The sequence below is a fragment of the Saccoglossus kowalevskii genome, chromosome 5 (assembly GCF_978046115.1).
Source record: "Saccoglossus kowalevskii chromosome 5, keSacKowa6.1, whole genome shotgun sequence".
In the NCBI taxonomy this organism is placed as follows: Eukaryota; Metazoa; Hemichordata; class Enteropneusta; family Harrimaniidae; genus Saccoglossus; species Saccoglossus kowalevskii.
Genome location: NC_140645.1, coordinates 24035813 through 24057689, shown reverse-complemented (window position 1 = coordinate 24057689; position 21877 = coordinate 24035813). Strand labels below are relative to the sequence as shown.

General features: G+C 38.4%; 2 protein-coding genes and 1 non-coding gene across 3 annotated transcripts in view; 2 read left to right on the top strand and 1 right to left on the bottom strand.

The window, feature by feature from the left end:
- LOC100366335 (beta-1,3-galactosyltransferase 1-like) overlaps positions 1 to 21877 on the top strand; it is a 414782-nt gene that overhangs the window by 50415 nt on the left and 342490 nt on the right. The window lies entirely within an intron of this gene.
- The window catches only part of LOC100375883 (polycystin-1-like protein 2), a 45479-nt gene continuing 26552 nt past the window's right edge, over positions 2951 to 21877 (top strand). The window contains exons 1-5 of the mRNA XM_085498811.1: positions 2951 to 3086; positions 12172 to 12367; positions 13918 to 14084; positions 15581 to 15697; positions 18380 to 18493. Of these exons, the coding sequence (XP_085354937.1) occupies positions 3047 to 3086; positions 12172 to 12367; positions 13918 to 14084; positions 15581 to 15697; positions 18380 to 18493 (634 nt within the window). The 5' untranslated portion in view covers positions 2951 to 3046. The remainder of the gene's footprint in view (positions 3087 to 12171; positions 12368 to 13917; positions 14085 to 15580; positions 15698 to 18379; positions 18494 to 21877) is intronic.
- TRNAG-GCC (transfer RNA glycine (anticodon GCC)) lies at positions 10408 to 10478 on the bottom strand. The gene has a single exon. It is a non-coding gene; the product is annotated as a tRNA-Gly (tRNA).

The following is a 21877-nucleotide window of genomic DNA, read 5'->3' as shown; positions in this document are numbered from 1 at the left end:
CGGTAATACCACCATTTGAACACTCCGTAACTTTGAATGACGTGTGTGGTATCTACGCAAAGAGTTGATTAGTGAGTGATATTTTAATGAAAACCAACCGATTTTGAAATTGCGGACGACCACACTTACAGCGTGAGTATTCATCCGAGTAATTTTTCCCCAAGTACACTTAGCTCGGTTGAATCCACAACTTATGGAACATCGATATTCTATATTTTTGGTAAATAAATAGCGAAAGTATTCTATCTTTTTTGTTACACAATTTTTCAATTTACCTACAATTCGTTTATAAAAAAATCAACTGTAGAACTCCTCGCAACACAACACATAGACGAGGGACGTCAAAACCCGGGACACTTGTGGAAACTTATAAACGGGTATGCGAGGCACCCAAGGGGTATATAAATTCAAAATACTAGGTAAGGGTCCTTTTTTGACATGTTCAATAACCAAAGAATTCTTTTTTGACACCCAGAAATCAAAGGGATTTTACTTTTGATGTGTTGATATAAAGTGTGATATGTAGTGATAGCTAATATATACACAATCTGATTAAAATCCGATGTAGGTATGAGGCTCCATTTTTTTAATGACCCTAAGAGGCGACTGGGACACAATTTTCTAAGAACTGATTAACGGCAAGAAAGCCCAAAAAATCGATATATTCAAACTAAAATACAAATTAATATAATATAAAGGGTCATAAAAAACAAAACAGATCGATATATTCAATATCATTGAGTGGGGTTTTCTTGTAAATTTGTTAAATTTGTTTCAAGAAGAAGGTTTTTCTTTAAATAACATTTTCAATTGGTTTTGAGAAATTTGGTCTCCCGAACCGCGATTTTTCACAAAACGCTGGTTAAGTTCCCTCACACACATATGTAAGTAATACATGGTCGAAACAAATCTTAGCAAGACACGATTTGGGTCGTGACTTTGGTGCGGATTTAGAAAAGAATTAGTCCAGTGAATGTAAAACGTTAATTTAAAAATAAAACAAATAACGCACACATTTAATAGAAATAATAGCAGTTTGCAGCCATCTCACCGTGCAAAGGAAATCAAACCCAAAACTGTATTCCCAGCTGTATACATTTATTCTTACCAAAGGCCAGTGGCCTACATGTGCTTGATATTAAAGAGAAATACAGAAGTAAGCGTTGACGTTCAGTTACCCAAGTTCCATAAAACATTACGACTGGAAATCAGTTACATGTTCCCCTCTTAATTTAAATACCTTGAAGATATATCTGTTAAGATTCTCGGTGTACATATATGAGATGTCAAGAACGTACTGTTTATAAAATATCCTTTCATTCCCACCAACCAAGGATGTTTCCCGTAACGTACATACGCACGCCAATGTGTTGTGGGGTTACTGCACTTTCCTGGCGGAACTAGGTTATGACATAGACTGGAGGTTGGAGAAACATTATTTAGTCGCTTCTCCTAAATCACCAGACACTGAAATATTTTTCTCCGCCACATTTGGGTACGTAGTAACATCTATCGACTCTGAGATGACGCCATTGGTATGATGACGTAACGTGATATCCCCTAGGAGAAGTCTGATACCTCGTTACAAGTGATGAAATCGAACAGAGTAACTTATAAAATGGGGTAATGTGAAACTGCCCACTAAGATAATTATTATAGGTATAGTGACGGCTTGGTATGAATCAGTAGGCAAAGATGTGCTGTGAATATAGTACATAGTGGTATGTCCCACTGTTAAAAAAACAAACACCGTTTTGCTGGTATCTGTGTTGGGAGAAATACAACATCACATGACTGCATCGACCGAAGTCATGTGACATTGTCGAAAACAACTTGTTATTTGTACATTTGTAAACGTCATAGTTTTTTGCAGCGCTCAAGTTGTGAATCGACATCGTGAACTATTCTACAATCTTAAGTCCCTCACTAACTATAGTTACGTCATCGTTGCCAAGGAGACACGCATCAGAGGGTATGCAAGCGGTTTCGTTGATCACCCGGATATTGGGAGCTAAATTGGGAAGTATCGGAAACCGATCGATTGTCAACTCAAATGAAAGAATGATTTGACATAAATATTTGAAACAGAAAAGCAGGTGTCCCTCAAACTACCGGAAGTGCAGCCACACTGACAGGGAAATAACAAGTTGATTTAAAGAATTAAGAGCTGTTATTTATTTTCCCGTTTTCACTTTCACTGCAGAGATCACTGATATTTTTAAATCAAATCAAATGAACTAACATGGTTACATGTGAATATGTTTTCATCCAGTTGAATTTACCGCAGCTAAGGGGGTGACCATTAGGAAGTTTCGCGAGAGATTGTGGAATTATAAGTAAATTATTTGCAATAATTGTACAGAGATAGTCACAAAAATTATATTCATAAAATAAATCTCCAATATACTTGAAAAGGTTAATAAAAATATAATCGTCACGCACAGAAAATGGAGCTCACAAAGGAAAACAAGATAAAAGAAAACAAAGTAATTTGTAGAGTAGTTCTACCCTCCAGAAATCTAATGATCAACTCCCAATTTAGCAAAAAGTACATTTTATTGGAATATTAGTTTGTTGAAATTGGTCATTTGAATCAAAATTGTTGACTGCCATGTAACTACAAAAGTAATTCAAAAAGTTGCCGTAGTGTACATGAGTTGCGCCAATATATAGTCTAGTCCAAGCGCTAGCTGTATTACTTTTAATGAATTAGAACTGATCGATAAAAGGGGGATATGAAAAAGAGAGAGATGTAATACCCATTGCATCATTGTTCATAACGTTGCTATGGTTTCAGAATCGTGTGTCGCTAGCAACACGCCATCAACATTCTAGAGTTTACACATACATTGTATACTTAGGTGGTCTTTGCGTTCGAAGTGAATAAAGTTAGGGACTCATAATAATATAGTAAAGTCTTGTTCGTCATTACACTGCTTTCCCTAGACCGAGCAACCGCGTACGTCGCAACCCTATCGCTGTAACCCTACCGGTCACAGTAGACGCCGATGAAATTGTGTTCATACGAAAAAATAATGCTTTCACAATGAGTACGAGGATAATATTGATATTGTACCTTATTAATGGTAAGTTTGCTAAGTTCTGTTCTACAAATTGCGTGTTTCTGAAAAACTATTGTTTAATTTTGTTTTGTATTTTAACGTCTTCATTTTTCCCGCCAATATTTTGACACAACATTTTGCAAATTTCTTGTTAATTTTGCACCAAGTGGGCAATTTGCCATTGGCAACAAGTCTTGGTCAGAATTGTTAAGAAAATTGTGAAATTTAAAAGGAATTTTATACGGGTTTATTTAGTGAACGAAACCTAAAGTTGACTTTGGTGGTTTCAAAGGTTAAACAACAACATAATCAACAGGCCACACACAACCCAACACGTTTATTTCCCAACAGCTGAACTTGTTGGTCACTGTACTGTGCGGTACCGTAGATGAATGTTACTGCTGTCTCTTCTAACTTGCTACGTACCAATTTTAAGAGCATTTACTGAATTGATAGGGTCATGTGACCATCTTCAAATCATATACTGGTTGTTCAATGCGCTGTCCCAGCGGTAGCCATGCCCGGTCGAACACAATCCTGAGCAAATGTCTGCTAACCGGCGTTTCCTAATGCCTCAGGTCAATATTATAAACGTTAACTAGACTTTAACTTCCTCAAAATTCGTCAAAGGAATTTGAAAAAACAGAAGAAAAACGATGTGGTTTTTCTTCTGTGCCTTCCTGTATTATTACATACTTGGGTAAATACGTAAAAAAAGTATGAACAATTATACACAATTTCCATTTTCTAAAAACACGAGCAAGCAGGAAAATATTGAAGAAAACATTCATAAATCTTCATAAAATTACACACACATTTCATAGCGTAAAGCATACAATTGTTGCAGTAAAAGCACCCTAAAACAAATAATTTATATAGTTTTTTTACCATCTTGACATCCAAAGTTACTAATTGTCTATTTGAAAACCACGTTACATGAACCTAGAGCATCGTACTCCAGTAGTACACGGTAAGACACAGTAGTACACAGTAGTACACAGTAGTACTGTACATAGTAATTGTTTTATCCAAGGTCGCTATAGCGTCAAGTTGAGTCGACATATTTAATCGACGACTGATGTGCAGTTTGACACGTACAGTTTGAGAATGTGTGTTGTGTAATTCTAGAATAACAACTGTTACATGGTCTTTTTATGACGTTTTACAACTTCGCACTATTTCAGAAGCGATGGGGGCAACTCCCAACAACTTTTATATGGGTCGGGGTATTAGATCAGCGTAGATAACGGGCTACACCGAATTTTAATCAAATAGCTTTGCGGTTCGTGACGCATAAACTTGGGACAAGGATTGATGAGCTGTGTACGATGGGGAGGGAAGATTCCTAAATCTTAACAAACACATATGTTGACTCTGTCAGTGACAGCGCGATTAGATGGATGAGAAGATATGGTAGCCGGTTCTCAGTGTCCTATATATTAATTTTCCATACTCGCCGCAATTACCAAGTCTTGACCAAGAACGGTTTGTGCAATATAGCTGCTATACAGAGAATATACGTAAACACGATACACTGTCTGTTCACGTTTCAACGTCCTAGGTCCATGAACGTACGTACTAGTAGTTTCCAATACGACAACTAGACACTTTGGGTGGCGAGATGGTAGAAAAACGAGGTACGATTGATCTGCGACTCAGAAGCCGTCTGAAAGGCACTAAGCATAACTACCCGTATATCACCGGAAAGCTACTAGTATTTAAAGGGAGGTGGTCGACGTGCAACGCGTGTTCGAATGGAAACAATGTATTTTACACGCGTTGCCAGTGTATACGCCGATATAATGAGTTAGATATCGAACAGGACGCGGCGAGACCACCACCGCCCTTTAAGAGAATACGGTTGTGTATATTCCGTACGAAAGTTTGTCCATGGAACTACAAAGGAATTACCTGACGCCCAATTTCGTTATTATCATTTTTTAATATTACGACTATTGAAAAAACATTTTTTAACATTTTCAGTCACGATTTTTTTTACCAACGAAATTGGCCGTAAGAAAATCCATTAGACATTGGTACGGCATACGCACTACTGTATTCGACTTTATCTAAGCTTTCAGATGATGTAGATATGCGTTTGGCGATTATCTGGTCAGAGGGTATGTCTGTCAGAAAATACAGCATTAATTAGGGAGGGGAACATTTTTGACCTTAAAACTTTTAGTATGTTACGGTATAAAGGGAAATTCCCAGAAATATTTCATGGGTAGAGGAAAACTTCGCCAAAAGATGCGGCGGGATGATAAACAAAAAATAACACAATTTTAGAGAAGAGCTGAGTAATCCTCAATTAGATTATGAAAAAATCTCAATTCTTTTTGGCCTAAATTATCCAACATTCTAGACCCGTAAAAAAATCGTCATGAAAATAACGTTCAAGAGAGAACACTCGTTGGGTGCTCCTGTCTTGATAGCATCTTTAGTAACTTTTTGAGAATATCTGAATTACAAATCATTTTTCCCTTGAAAGTCGGTGGTCGCAGTGAAGCGAGCGCGTGCTCAAATTTCATGTAAACAAACAACGTATTTTACACGCGTTGTGTGCGTCGCCTGGGACCCAGATATAACAACCGTCGCCCTTAAAGTACAACAATTTTGGTGTCTTTAAAAGGGGTCGTTGTTGTTGTACTGACACACTGGTCGCTCTGCGTCGTGTTTAACAAGGACCCCGCGCGGCGTAACACGTCTGTATTTGAAAAGAACGTCCGATCAGATCATCATGATCCTGCCGCCTATCAGAGTAACTCTTGGGAACAGGATAGTTTTATAACGACCGGGTTTGAATAACTGTTAAATACGCAATGTAGGAACAATACAATATTATTTTAAACTTAGCCCCTCCATCATCTTCTAGTGACTGCTGCTGATGCAACTAATTTATGACACAGAGCGAAGATTAAGGCAACTCAAACGTTCTAAGTGCGCTATTATAATGTCGTGTTTGATACTGCAACAATTGAGGGGACGTGACAGCTACAGCCATAAACTCTGAAGTCGATGACGTCACTGGTATTTACGACGTAGTACAATAAAACATAATACTAACACTGTAGTGTGTAAATAAAGACACGTGATTTATTGGTGTATTTCTACTATTTTAAACATTTCACGCAACTTCTTGCGTGGTGTGTTTTTAAACGTTTTACCATCGTCAAGTTAAAACGAAGAGCAATACTTCTCTCAAAAAACTCGGTTATTTTTGTGGAATGAGTTGTATATCGGATCTTTATCGAATACAACTAGTACAAAATGCACATGGAAACCAGCGAAAAAAAAAGTCGGGTTTTCAAAATACCGTCGATCTTTTATACGCATGTCGTTCATTTCGCCTCGCATTCAGAAATGGTGGTCAGGCCTGGTCTGGTTGCCGACGTCGACTGTTCACTCAACAGCCCACTGGAGTACATTCATGTGCTTATCCAATTAAATACGTCGCACATATTTTCGAAATATTTGTCCTATATCGGCTAGAGCGATACAAACCGTTGACCAGTTCCGTCCTATGGCGTATAACCAATGTTTTCCTGAAGTGTTTTTTTTTTATGAAAGTCTTTGTAAGAGCGAGAAAGCAGTTTTAAATATTACATAACTTCTGAGAAAGACATGACGCTTACGTAGTTCTGCATTATGCAGTCAAAATTATAAAATGAACAGTACAAATGAAGATGGACTATCGGGATGGTTAAAATAAATTTCCTGATGTCAGTGACGGTCCTTGAACCACAATCCCGTTCCCTACCCATTTACCAAGCATTGCGAGAATTGTTTAAAAACCATATCTTTTGTGGCTCCCAATTTTGAAACTCGGACGTAAATTTGTCGGGATGAAGAGTAAACACAAATTGAAATTCGCGACAAACACATTATGTAAAAATTTTAAATGAGTAACCGCTTATATTTGGAATATGAAAATATATATGTGATTAAGACTATTTCTCCGATATAAGTTGATACTTATATGTGTATCAGAAGCGACTGTCATTCCATATCCATCCGCTGATCGGTCAATTATTTACGAACTTTGCATCTGTCGTGTTTAACTGTTTCAAAATGCGCTGTATCCGCGTTCACTCGCTCGTAACAAATTGAAAAGTTCAAACAACGTGTAATTAGAGATATGATTTGACAGAGTATAAATGATTTTTACTATTTCTCAACCACGTTTGACAGGACACAGTATACCAGATGGGGACTGGGGTACTCAAAGCAATCTTCGCGGTGCCTGTCTGGTCCAGTACTTCGCATTGTGAAATGTTTTTTAAAGCGGGGCAGTCGTCATCTGCGCATGCGTCAGATGGCCATATCGCGTCATTGTTTACAAATAAGCGTCTACCCATGAGCATTCGCGTTTTTAGCGTGTGTTGTTATCGTCGCTTGGGACTCAATTCCCGCGCGTGCGCAGGTGACGTACTGTGAATGCACTAACTAACTAACCATTGGGTTTTATTTTTGCTTACGAGTAAAATCCGCTAAATGGAATCCACGTTAACAAGTAAAACAATATAACTCATTTAATAATACGTAAGACTACTATTCGACAGACTAGCAACGCCAATTGTTGTAGGTGTGAATTAGGGATTACGCCCGTAGGACGCGTGCCTCGGCAGACTTTGCTGGTACATGTAGTTTAATGACACAAGTTGACCCGAAGATTCCCGAACGCACTCGCATTTACCTGCTTCGTGTGTTTTCGTAATGTCGTTTTAGTATCAAGCGTACAATTGCATACTTTTTGACCAAACCGGAAATGCAATCTGTGTGTTTTTTTACTCTTCGATCGTTCTTGTTTCCGTTTAAAGCGACCAGTTTTTGGGCGAGTTACAGCATTTTTAACATCTCCTACTTTCGTCTACAACATTGATGAATGTATAATGAGCAACTTTATGGTAGTATTTCTCATTAATTTGAATTTTCCCAGAATATGTGAAAATTTTTCTATAAAAGTCAAATGGTGGTGTTGGCGTTAACAGTGTTCCTTTGTTTGGACGCTTCGTAGTTTGAAAACTTATGCTCCCGCAACTAAGCGATTGAAATCATTGAATGTTCAGTAGGAAGCTGATATTTTAATGAAGCATACATTTTAGCTATCTCTATTCTTGTTTATAATTACAGAAATTACAGAAATATAGAGAATAAACACAGAAATAAATTGTATATGCTTTGTCGTATTTATGGAAATTATTTAACCAAGGAAAAAAGGAAAAAAAGATAATGAACTACGAGCCAACTAATAGGAGTACTACCCCCTGTGTACATCTCACATTATCTCGCGTTATTTGATGAAATAATAAAGGACATCGCGTTAGTACGTTATAGTCGCGTTAGCTCGATGGCTTGTTTATTGGATTAAAAAGTTAAGTCCCAAAACAAACGTGGCACGGATCTGACCAAGGAAAAGGCCGCGTTGCCAGTCTATCTATAGTAGTCTGAAATTATACAAAATAATACATGTTACTAGCAGTCGTTGACATCGAATCAAATTGTGTGTATTTTAATAAAATTTGATTTAGTCAACTGTATATAAATAAGCTATGACAAAAGGAAACACAGAGCTCTTTTGAGATACTAGTAGACTAAGTAATATTATTACCTCAGACCACTAATAGGATGAGGCTTATAGTAGGTGTTACACAGCCAATCAACGAGCAACGCAACGTGTGCGCAACGTTGTTTGCAGACAATCCAGTGTTATTCAATCAGCCAGTTTCAGTTCGAATATACTGTAGAATACTTTATTTTCGCTTGGAATTTATTTTTGCTATTTTCGCTGAAAAGATGATTCTGTGAAAATAAAATCTAGCGAATATACTTTTTTTCCTATATTTCACATTAAACTCATCAAAAATCAGTGAAAATAAATTCCATACGAAACGCCCAAAAAGCCTTTTCAGCGAAAATTAATTCCAGCGAAAATAAAGTATTCCACAGTATAGTTCAGTGAAATTTATAAATATTTTTAAAGATGATGGAAATACTTTTGTTGCACTAAGATTAGTGCGCGTTCACGCCGTTTTTTTCTTCAAAATTTGTGTGCACGCACACTTTAGTCGTTTTCAATATCCCGTCAAACGAATACTTCAATTTGTGTTGCCAAAACGGACGTTTCGATTTCACGATATACTAGTCTGATTTCATAAAATTGTCAAACAAATCTATTCAATCGTACTCACATTCGTTCACACTGTTTCATACTGTATTACAGAATATTCTATGTTGCATCCCGTAGCATCAAGGTCTAGTACTATCAATACTGTGTTGTTGTTTAATGAGAATGATTTTGTTATTCTGAATAGTTTTACGATATGGCCTTTGCTCTATACAAATGCTTGGGTGATTCCCATTATTGGTCTCATTAATATCGTCCCCGAATTCAGGTTGCGTAAATTCTGAAAATCATAAATTTAAACGATCGAACATTCACTTTCTAATACTTTCCACCCACACATATGCATGCCTGGAAACCCATTTACTTGAAATAATAAATATGGGCGGTTAGAAAAATTCACCAAATATGGTAATCACACGGTCTCGCGATAGTCACCTGATTTATACGTCACCGTGATGGGTTAATACAGAACACGGACTCTTTAAGTATATAGATTCGCTATATAGACTTTGCAAGACATACAATAAAGTTTTACGTCGTCGCCTCACATTGTCGGTTACACTGCTGTGGTTTACATTTGATATATACATCTCAAAACAAATATGAAGAGGAGGTTAAAGAGAAGGTAATGTGATGTGGCGGAAGAGATCATGTCATTAAAGATAACAGCATCTGCCCCGGGCGAATGTCGCCCTGCTTGCATGGGAAGTGTCTCTGATGATGCGTTGGGCGTTGTGTCAAGTGATATAGTATAACACGGTTTTATGTGGCGGGAACCCAAAGATTGATTAGCCAACCAGCCCAATAACCAGCCCAAGAGGCGAGTATACCCCGACTTTGAACTAGTAGTCAAAATCGAGCGGCATACTCGCTTCTGGGGTGGCTATTCCTATTATGATAGGCCACTGTTCCAGGAAGTACTAGTAATCGTGGTTACGGCATGCCTTTCCAATACGAATTAATCGACTTTATTGCCAAATTAGCTATATCTTTGCAAAAATAATCATAATTTTAAAAATTATAGGACTAAATGTGAGGGGGCGTTATATTGTTAGTATAATTTCAAAAGGAATATCATCGTAACAAGGTATGTATTGCTGATATATACATGTTGTATACATGTAAAAAGTTATAGAAACCTAAATACGAGTTAGTATGAGCAACCAATTATATTAGTTCGGTGTCAAGAGACAACAGGTTAACGATAAAAGAACACGTTGCATCGGCCGGGAATCGAACCCGGGCCTCCCGCGTGGCAGGCGAGAATTCTACCACTGAACCACCGATGCTTGTTGACCTCGCTTATTGCATATTCATAAGTTGTGTTAGTCGAACATCTGCGAAATAATTATTGAATAACTGAGTAATTACTGTCATTAACCTTCAAATAATAGATGGCAATTTTGTTACCAAGGATGACTATAAGATATAATAGCGCCCTCTATCGACGGAGCTTTTTCAGTAACATCAAAATGACATGAACGGGTGAAGGCGGTTGTTAAAATTGATTTTATGTGGTCGTTCGTTGCGACTGAGAGTGGTCTACGAAGGAATAAATTTACATAGATAATGAACACAATCGAGGCAAAAGGCAAAAGGACCTACAGACCCACAAAATAATAGGGAGCTAACTGGTTGATAAGAATAACCCCCATTTGCATTGAATAATACGTTTACGAATAAATGAAGACACGGGAATGCAACTACTCACCATTTGACCGGTGACCTGGAATTTTGAGAGCCAAATTAGAGAAAATACCAATTCTCGGGAGCGGACATCTGGGCATTTTCACAAAAGCCGGAAACTCTCAGGAAACGGTATGTTTAGATAGTAATTGAAAACTCCCCTGGATAGTGTAACAAAGATTAACCCTGCATTTACAACATATATAAATTTGGTTGCCCAAAGATTATTTTGTGCCGTTTTCTCGACTTTAGCTACTAGTATTTTCACCGGCTCTTCGGCCGACGTTCCACAGCAGCTCGTGTCTAAGTAGCGTAGAACGTTCTGTGACGTAGCTTTGCCCCCGACAATTTCTGAAAAATAACGCCTTATTTCGGATTTCAAGGACTGAAAACAGGATGGCCGGTTGGTACTTGTTTGAACGATAAGTGCCATAACCAAGCGGTGAACGGTATTGCGAGTGCTCCTCCGGACTCGAGTTATTTACGTCATGAAAGCGCATATAGTCGCTTGAGGGCGCAAGAGAAGGCGTTTGTACCACAGATATCTTGAAGCGGTCAACCAATGAACGGTCTAGAATTTCTGTGGTTATATGCCGTATCATGATTATGGCAGATTATAGAAGATCAAAAAACTGAAAACCTAATACAACCGTATATGCAACAAATTGATTGCAAATTAACTTATGTGTTTTTACCACAGCAATCTACACTCTAAAATTCGCGACAGTATTGGTCTGTAAATCCACGGGACATGGCCCCGCCTGCACCCCCTCTGGATCCACCACTGGGGTTGTAGCCCGGAACAACCCTCCGGGTCTCGCGGTGTTAACTAGAAGATAAACGTAAATAAAAACGTACTGTACTACCAGATATAGTGGTGAAAACAGTGAGCGGGAGCCTGACTAGCACTACAAAAATCCCACGCTAAGCACTCATTGGCTAAATTAAAAACAAATTACTACAGGAGAAAATTATCACTGTTCTCTCTTACGTTCGTACAATTTAAAGTCAATAATAGTTAGCCGTGCTAGTTTTCTAACAGAGAGATTTCGAGATAAAATAGCGAATACATTGTCAGTAACATCTTGGCTTATCTTTTATCATTGCAGAAAACAAGCCAGCTGGGCTTATTTATTACTATTATTACCAGCTGTGACACGCTATAGCTGATTGGCTACTCGCGCTGTCAATCCAGTACAGTGCAAATAGCAATAACCATTTAGCTTAGATATTAAACTGGCAGTGGGTATATATTTTTAAACATTTATAATAACTATGTGCCCGTTTTCTTTACAGTGTTGGTGTATTATGTGAATGGAACCGTGTCACCTGCAGCTACACTGGAGCCTTGTCCCTCTGGCTGGATCGAACTTGGAGAGAAGTGTTATTTGATTGAATATCAAGACCAAAAAACTTGGGAAGAAGCGCGTGCCGCGTGTAGGTCAATGCCAGGCGCAGATCTCTTGGTGTATGACAACGAGGAAGAAAAACTGTAAGTCCAACACGTGTTTCAATCGCTAGGCGCCACGCCTTGGTGCTAAACTAGTACCATTACCCATTCAAATTTACGCAAACGGACGCGCACTTTCTATGGGATATCGTGAGCGTCCCGAAAAGTAAAATACTGTATGTTCATTGGTCGATTTCTGGGTCATAGTTTACAATGACTATGACATTATCATTTAACCAATCAAATATTATTTAAGTGACATACAGATTGTAGACGAGAAGTAAAATGGCTCAGACGTTTTCATTTTTGGTTCGATGCAAAATTACCACGACTGCATGGTCTAATCTGAGGCATATTTATTGCTATTAATTATTCATGATATTCAGTGACGTATTGATCCTAGGAGTGAGACACTTCCAAAAAGGGGAAAATGAATGTGCGCTTGCGCTAAGGATTACATACGTCAGGTCACGCTCGTTTATAGCTGTGTGCAACAGATCAGATCAAATGCTGCCTTTTTCATTGGTTGGCAGCTCACGGGTCATGCAAATCTTAGTATATTTATACCTCAAAAATACAGCTGTAGGGGCGCGGCAGAACAGACCAGTTAGGGTAATTTTGTGTCAACACGAACGATTCTAGAAAGCTGTTCTTAAAAGGACTTTCATATAAAACAATAAAATTGCCACAAATGGCCAGTCTAGCTTGATGACGTAAACAGATACTGACCTAGGCATATTACGTTCTTCAAATTTATTTTTTTGATGATGGAGTGTACTAAAAACTTTTAAATGCTGGAGTCGAAATAACATATAATGTCAAGTAAGTTTGTTAAAATTCAGCTTTTCCGAGGAGAGGCAAAGCAACCTCACTAGTATCTGTAAAAATAAACAACATAAGTATAATCTATATTCGTATAGGTTTTATCGATTAACCCAAGACAAAGATTAACTCATGCTTACAGCTTTCCACCATGAGAGACTTTATGACCGCCGAGATGTCGTTGAGAGCGAGAAATCCACGAGGTGTGCGAGAAATCTGCGAGATTTGCTTTCGTCCATCAAAAAGTGTTTTTATTCTCTCACATCATCGCGTCTACTGCTCCAAAATCATTGTTTCATAGATCAGTGGAACAATAGTCGCGATGACGTAAGAGAATGTAACCATATTTGTGGGTGAAAACAAGTCTAGCGAACACTGCTTTCAGCGAGAACTCGGTAGTCATTTACCTCAAAGGGTTATTCAATTTAAAGCGGGAGGGTCGTCACCTGCGCGCGCGGGGGAATTGAGTCCCAAGCGACGATAACAGCACACGCTAAAAACACAAAGGATCATGAGTAGAAGCATGTTTGTAAACAATGACACGCTTTGGCCATCTGACGCATGCGCGGGTGACGACTCCCCCGCTTTAAATGCAGATATTTAGAGGACTATTGAGTGACTTTAACACGAATAATTATTGATGACGTTCTCAAATCCAACGTGCACCCGTATATTTTACTGAGATACTCCATAATTTGTCCAGCCCCGGTACCAATCACAGTTTACACTTAACTATTTTACATTACAACTGTGTTTTCGTGCCATTACAGGTTCATCAACAGCGAGCTGGAAACTCTGACAGTTGACATGCATCTATGGATTGGAATGATAGCAGAAAGTTTATCATTTGGTGATTTGCGTTATCATTGGATCAACGATCAAGAGCATGAAGTGAATATGTCCAACTGGGAAGCTGGCCAGCCAGATAATGCATATGGTGGGTATATTCTCGCGTAATACGTCATTATTAAAAATGCCGCCCTTCAGCGTGGTAACGTGTACCAAATTGACCATGATAGTTGTTAAAGCGCGGTGGTCGTCGCGGAGCGCGTGTTCGATTTTCATGTAAATAAACAATGTATTTTACACGCGTTGCATACGTCGCTATGAGTCCCATATCGAACAGGACGCGACACGACGACTGCCACCCTTTAGTATTAGTACACGCATTGTGGGTCACACGTGATTACAATACAGTATGTCAGTCAATACTAAAACGTGTATTACATCACATGATCAAAACTGTTGACGTTCATACCCTCACATTCTTTGATCACGTGAGTATACTTTTTCTATCCGCGAAAATCGGAGAACTGACAATTCTAACCATGCTAAAGAACGACCACACGTTATCGACAATTGTAGCAGGTGTTTCCGTTAGAAGTACGACGGAATGTACATTATCGATTATAGTTGCGATGATTTAAACAAATACTGCGGAAGTTTAATGAATTAGTAAACATTAAGGAAATTAACAAAAAGGCGATCTTCTCGAAAGATTTCAGTGATGCACGCATGATAACTCAAGCAAAACAATTTCCTGAACAGACATTTTAGCACAACATTTAGTGAATTTTACATGTATTCAGTGACTATTTATTTTTAACGATAGCGACAGAATACCGTGACAGTTTTCAAATTTCTCTAGCGTACATTTGTTGCTCGCAATATTTATGTGCCCATATCATTGCGTCAACTGTTTCTATAAGTAATTTTCCATCTAACTGCGAGATCCCACGAGTTGCGTGAAAGACACGCCCCGAACGTGCCTCAAAAATCGGACGATTTGATTTTGAACTCAAATGTCTTTAATTCGTATCTCACATCGGAAGGCCGATCTTTGACAGGAGAATATTGCGTTTGAATACCCTTACTTCATTGAAATTGACCATCATCAAATGTGTACAGCACATGGGAATGGGAATATACCCCAAAATACTGTCGAATCCCACGCTGTGTTTGTAACCACTACGACGTCACGCTATGATTTTTGTTTGTCCTATTTTTACGTCCGATTTCACACATAACACGTGATCTCGCAGTGAACGGAAAATAGTCTATTACCACGGCTACATCGACCATGGAAACAGTGGAGAGAGACAATGGAACACTTGTGGGCCAAAACAACTCTCGTGGCTTTCTCGCCCTCAACGAGATCTCGGTGGCCATTTGTGTCTATCAATCTCACACTCAAAACACTGGCGGCGCCCTCACTTCCGTTCCTCTCGTTCGAACGGAAGTGAGGGCGCCACCAGTGATCGGAGTGTGATCAACCTCGTACAACATATGCTGTTTTCATATGTTCGCTTTCAATTACCCAGTGTAAATAAATTGATGACGACACAGAAGAGAGACCACATGAAAGAACAAAAAAAAACCTTGTTATTTCTTGTTTATTCAATAATTGCTTTGATATACAATATGTATTTTTAGATTTTGAGTTTTGTGTGGACGTGTTAGGTGGTACAAGAAAGCCATACGCTATTGGAGTTTGGCGTGATACACTATGTGATGAAATACAGGGCTATATCTGCGAGTCTGGGCAGATAGGTAGAGTATTGGTGATCTCTACGCATGCGTAATGTTATGCATCCGAAGTTTAATGGTGTTGTTTTTCCTCGGCCGGTTTATTATTTCATTTCACTTGTCAATGAGACATTTCGAAATTATGCGTGCATGTACATTTCATGTGTGTTTATCAAATGCAGCCAGCGCGTTTACGTATCACCTAGTTCCTCTACTAATGGGAGATAGAAACGCACGAAGGCGCCCTCTAGAGGACAAGATCGGAATAATTTTTATATTCTAACACCAGAAATCAGGTTGTATATCAGTTGCTTCACCTTGTTTCCTCTAGTGACGAAGCACTCCTATATAGTTTTGATCTGTAATAGTTTTTCACGAAATACTGCACAACCGAACACAGTAGTTGATTTGAACAATGCGTTCACCAATATTCGTCTTTTTGACGTCATAAAAACGTTACATCGCTAGAAGGCGCGATTTATGAGAATTAACCACGCTAAAGAACAAATTGAGTGCATTACGCGGTATCGCCGAAAGGAGGCGCGATTTCACACTCGTGACGCGCGGTTGTTGTCTATGGCGAAACTTGTAAACTCTTGAAATTTCATTTTTTACGTGAATTACTTTTCTGAGAACCATTCAGCATTTATTTATTTCAAGAATGAAACGTATGTAAACCAGGCGAAACATATGTTTTATTTCATTTGCATGATTGAAATGACCACTTGATACTAACCTATTTAAATTTATTCAAAACAATAAAATCAATCTCTCAGAAATTGATAATGATTTTCAAAGGGTTCGTGAATGGTGCAGTGCTAACAAACTTACTATTAATTCTGAAAAAACCAATTACATGATAATTAAAACACCACAACGATCGGTCACTACTGAGGGCAGCCTGGAAATTAACGGGTCACCGATAGAGGGCGTATATGTTGTCAATTACCTTGGTGTCTTCATTGACCAGAATATGTCATGGAAAGCCCACATTGATAAAATTTGCAAAGTTATCGCACCAAAAATTGGATTAATTTCACAACTACGTCATTTTGTACCTAGGAATATCCTAATTCTCTTATACAATTCCTTAATTCTACCTCACATTACATATTGCCTGGAAATCTGGGGTAATACATATGCTACTCTACTGCAACCAATATATCTCTTACAGAAAAAAATAGTACCCCTCATCACTTTCTCTGATCCATATACCCATGCTGCTCCTCTTTTCAACAAACTAAGAATACTAGACATTTTTTCACTCTGCAAGTTACAAACCAGTTTATTTGTCTTTGATCTCAGCAATAAATATGTTGTACGTGATATTTACAACTATTTGGATCCTTTGTCCCATAATTATCAAACCCGTTTAGCATGTAGCTTGAACTACTATACTCCAAAACTGAATCTTACACTCAACCAACACAGTTTTAAATACTCTGCAACAAAACATTGGAACTCTTTGCCTGATGCATTTAAAACCATCACTAGGAAACATATATTCAAAGCAAAATTAAAAAACTATCTCTTAAAAATTTGATTTGTAATATTTTTTCTCTTTCTCTCTTTATTTGGAGATTTGTGTGATTAAACTATGAAATTATATATACAGGGGTTACGGACTCGACTAGTTCTGATGAACTATATCTGTAATCCCCGCCAAAAAAAAAGAAAAGTTATCTAAGTAGAATTCGTTATTTATTTATTTATTTATTTATTTATTTATTTATTTATTTATTTATTTATTTATTTATTTATTTATTTATTGATTTATTTATTGATTTATTTATTGATTTATTTATTTATATGTATTTACTACCTGTGCAACTTCTACCTTTACCGTTGTTTTTTTCTTGTTTTTTTTTGGTGAAATAAATTTCATTCATTCATTTCATTCATTCATTCATTCATTCATTAGCGATCGCTACTAAATGTCGACGAAAATCCCGGCGTCCACTAATGTTTCCTTTTGTAAACGAACCCTATATTCTTTCTCCAAATCAAAACAAAACACACGCGCGCAATGTGACACGTTTACGTGTCAATTACTTAATGCACACAGTGGCAAGTAAACATATTATTTTACAAGGTTGCCAATTATTAAAAAAATTGACAAATAATTGCAATGTCACGTGGACATAAAATGTAAAACGGTCGAGGAATGACGTCATTATATAACATCACGGAATGCATATACAAGTGACGTGGTTTTCTCATAGTGTAATATAAACCAAAGCATTTTATTGGACAAGAATTACTTAACATTTTTACTCACAAGAATAACAATGTTTAATTTATAGCAAATGTGGATGAATCTTAGAGCATGCAACTTGCAAACATGGAGATCAACCATGCCTACATCACGTGATTAAGTCAGTTTATGGAAATTGCATCAGATATTGTGTAGAAAATTCTGACAAGATTTTGGTAATTGTGAGACGATCATTTAGTACGTATATCTTTGCGAAATTCGATTTGTATTTGCCTGAATTCTCGAAATTACGTAACAAAATATCGCGTGATTCAGAGTTGCATTCTTTGAATCGCCATTACTTGTCACCAAATAATTATAATTGCATTTATGAGAAAGCTATGCATGACTATATGTAAAATGTACTCTGCACTTCTAATACGTTGTCTTTTATCTGCACTATTTTGCATGCTATCTGCTATCACTACTATCTGCTAACAATGGTTACGAAGGCAATGAATACTGTGTTACAGTATTTGGCAATCCGAGCAAGCCCTCAGCCAACGGATTCTGGAGTGATAAAGATTGCAATTCGGGCGAAGGACATGTTTGTGAACTGGACAGAGGTACATTCGCCGGGAGGCAACTTTCACATGCCCCCAAAAAGAGTGGTTTGAAAACTGATTTCAAATTCAAAGCAAGGTGTACAAGAATTTTTCCTGCAAGACTGGATATGACATTTCGCATATATCGTGCAAGTGTTAGCGCCACCACGCAGTAATCCTGTACCACTCTTTTGGGGGGAATTGAAAGAGTGTTTGCATGTGTTATTATGAACACGGTGGTACTAGAATGTACTGTAGTATTGGAGTCTTATCAAAACCACACATTTGTGACATAACACACATTTTGGATAGCTCCAATAAAACACAAATTCTGCTGCCACGTGTTCAAGGTGCTCCCGTGACTGAAACTAACACTAGTGATTCATAATAAGTTTTTAGAACACTAAACGGTCTAGCAACTTTTCGTTTTCCTGTTTCAGTTACGGAACCGCCTACCACTGCTTCCATCGAAGTTCATGGCTCTACCACTTCTGTTGATTCAACCACAACCAAGTTCATATCCAATGCACTTCCCCCAAGTGCACAGTATACCACCACTGTGCTTTCTGCCATCACACCTTCCGTACCCATCGATAAATCCGCATTTACAACCTCAATTGCAACGAATGATGCGACAAATGAAAACATTATTTCTACTGAAACCCCAAAGTCATTTACAACTCCAAAGACATCAATATCTTCTGTATTTACTCATGACACTACCGACTTGCACAGATCAAACATATATACAACCATGTCAAAATTGTCACGGCCAACAACAAGTGCACACACGACTGGAACAAATATAGCCAAAGAACAAATTATCAGCGAATCAGTATTATCAACAATGGCAACTGAGGAACAGCCATTAAGTCGAGCCACTGCAATCAAATCGAGTGCCAAAACAATAACACACACACCGAAAGCAGCAGCAATCATATCAGAGAATGGTCAAACAATGCCACAAACAACACCTTCTGGACGTAGAACTGATATCTTGACAGGTATGACTGCAACAGATTTTAAAATAAGCACAACAATACCTAGCACAATTCCCAGCACAAGTGCACTGCACCCCACTATTGTGAATGAAGCTAGCAATGTATACACTGTCCACCATGCACTTTATACTGATGGTCTTGGTTCCCTCACCCATGAGCAGAAACACGTGACACATGTCACACATCCAAGCATTGATTCAACTGTGAAGAGCTTATTAACTTCAATCACCGCTCAACCACCAAGACCTGATGCTGGAGTGATACCTAATACTAAAACTATTGAACCAGTGTCAGTTGAAACCACCTCACTTTTTACAACAATGTTAACAACAGACGCACGAACAAGTCCACTGACATCTCAAAATACAGGAGAATGGCCAATGGTGGGTGAAACAACCTCCACTGATGACAATGCTGGGACAGACAAAACCTCTCCTATATACTCTTCTGATGGTGATATTACTGGGATATATACTGCGGAAGTTGATGTCCAAACAGTTAAAAAATCCAGCTCAATGTCAACGGTCTATGATACGCTACTACACACCGATACGCCATCTGAATCTTTAGAAATGTTATCATCTACAGTACTGCCTTTAGAATCTTCTTCGAGTGAGACAGCATCTAAACATTTAGAAACCAGCACCAGGTTCAGCACTTCTGCACGCGACGTAAGTCAGCATTCAAGCATGTCACATCCCACAGAGCAAATCACCCTGCCCCCTACTATATTAGAATCAACAGCTATCCAGGAGGACGCAAGTAAATCCACAACTGCAATGAAGTCTTCCACTCCCCTACCATCAACAAAGGTGCACACTTCTTTTCCTATATCAACTCATGAGCTAACCTCTGTAGATGCGAAAGGGGAATCAATGCCAGGTGAGATTTATTTAAATGGCATGTTGGCACATCATCACAGACAACTTTATATTCCTAACAAGATAAGACACCTCCCAGCATATTTAATAATAATCGGTTCCCATTTTGCATAGCATCCATGTTGTATTGCTCAACCTAGCACTACCTAAACTTACTTATCTTTATTCATCTCTAATGCACTTATATTCAACATTTGATCAATTGACATAATGCACGAATTCGTTTATCATTATCAGTCACCAATATTTGACGGAAGACAGTAAGCGGTTTTAAGAGGCAGCTTTATTCTGATCATTCAGATTCCATCATAAAATTATAAATTTGCTGTTGATGAATTTACCATGCATAAATGAAAACACGCTGCAATGTAATTGCATTGCTGTAAGATTGCAGTTTGTAGCAGAAACGTGTGTTGTTCACTGTGTCATGTTGCTGACATACCGGTCAGTACTAGCCATGGCATTGTTCATCTAGGTGATTTCACAAGATTAACCATCCATCAAGAATCCAAGTCAATATTTGAGAAGTAGTATCTGGTTCACTTCACAAGACTAACCATCCATCAAGAATCCATCTTAAATATAACACTGTGTACACAGCAATGTATACATCATCTGGTTGGAATATGTATTAATCTTGACAGCATTTGTGGATGCACTGGATTGTTCCAACAGATATAGCTGCATCCACCAGTATGAACATGCAAAACACACCGATGGAACTTCATTCAGTAAGACAGTCAGGAGACGTTTTCACTATCAACGTACCTGTATTCGAAACCTATGATGAATCTGATAACTTGGAACATCAAGACACAGATCAGTCAATTACTACAACAATTTCAACGGTACAAATCACCGCTGGTGCAAGCTTTGAAGATGCTACACAAGATGAGAGTATGCCTTTGTCTACACTACCCAGCACGACCCAGATTAGATCCACCACTTTATCCACCCATATTACTCCTAGCACTGCACAATCTTCTTCTGAGAGAGAACAGCCAACGATTGATATTTCAACATCTTCATTGGCAGGTAGAATCACAGAAAGTCCGCCATCCTCAACACCCTTTATGACTACCGCTACAACAGAGGAAGTAGTCACAACCCCTATTTCCATGACAACTGAATTACCCTTTATAACCACAAGGGAATCAACCATGATTGATGAAGAGACCACCACCTTCTTTTTAACAGAAGTTCCAGGTACTTCATCTAACACACCTACACATTCTGCAACAACAGGTGCTGTTCACACAAGCAGAGAAGCCTCTACTGTTGCAGATACCACAACCACCATCATAGGCGATCCAACAACGACAGTGACAACGATTGTGCCAACCACCACCGCTGAACCTACTACTAGTTTAGAACCCACAACAGCTGAACCATCCACCAAAGTGCCAACGACATCTGTGCCCACTACCACTGACGAGCCCACAACGCTTATTCCCACCACCTTGAGTGTTAGTACGACAACTGAAGTGCCCCCAACCAGCACATCCATGTCTACCACGACTGCC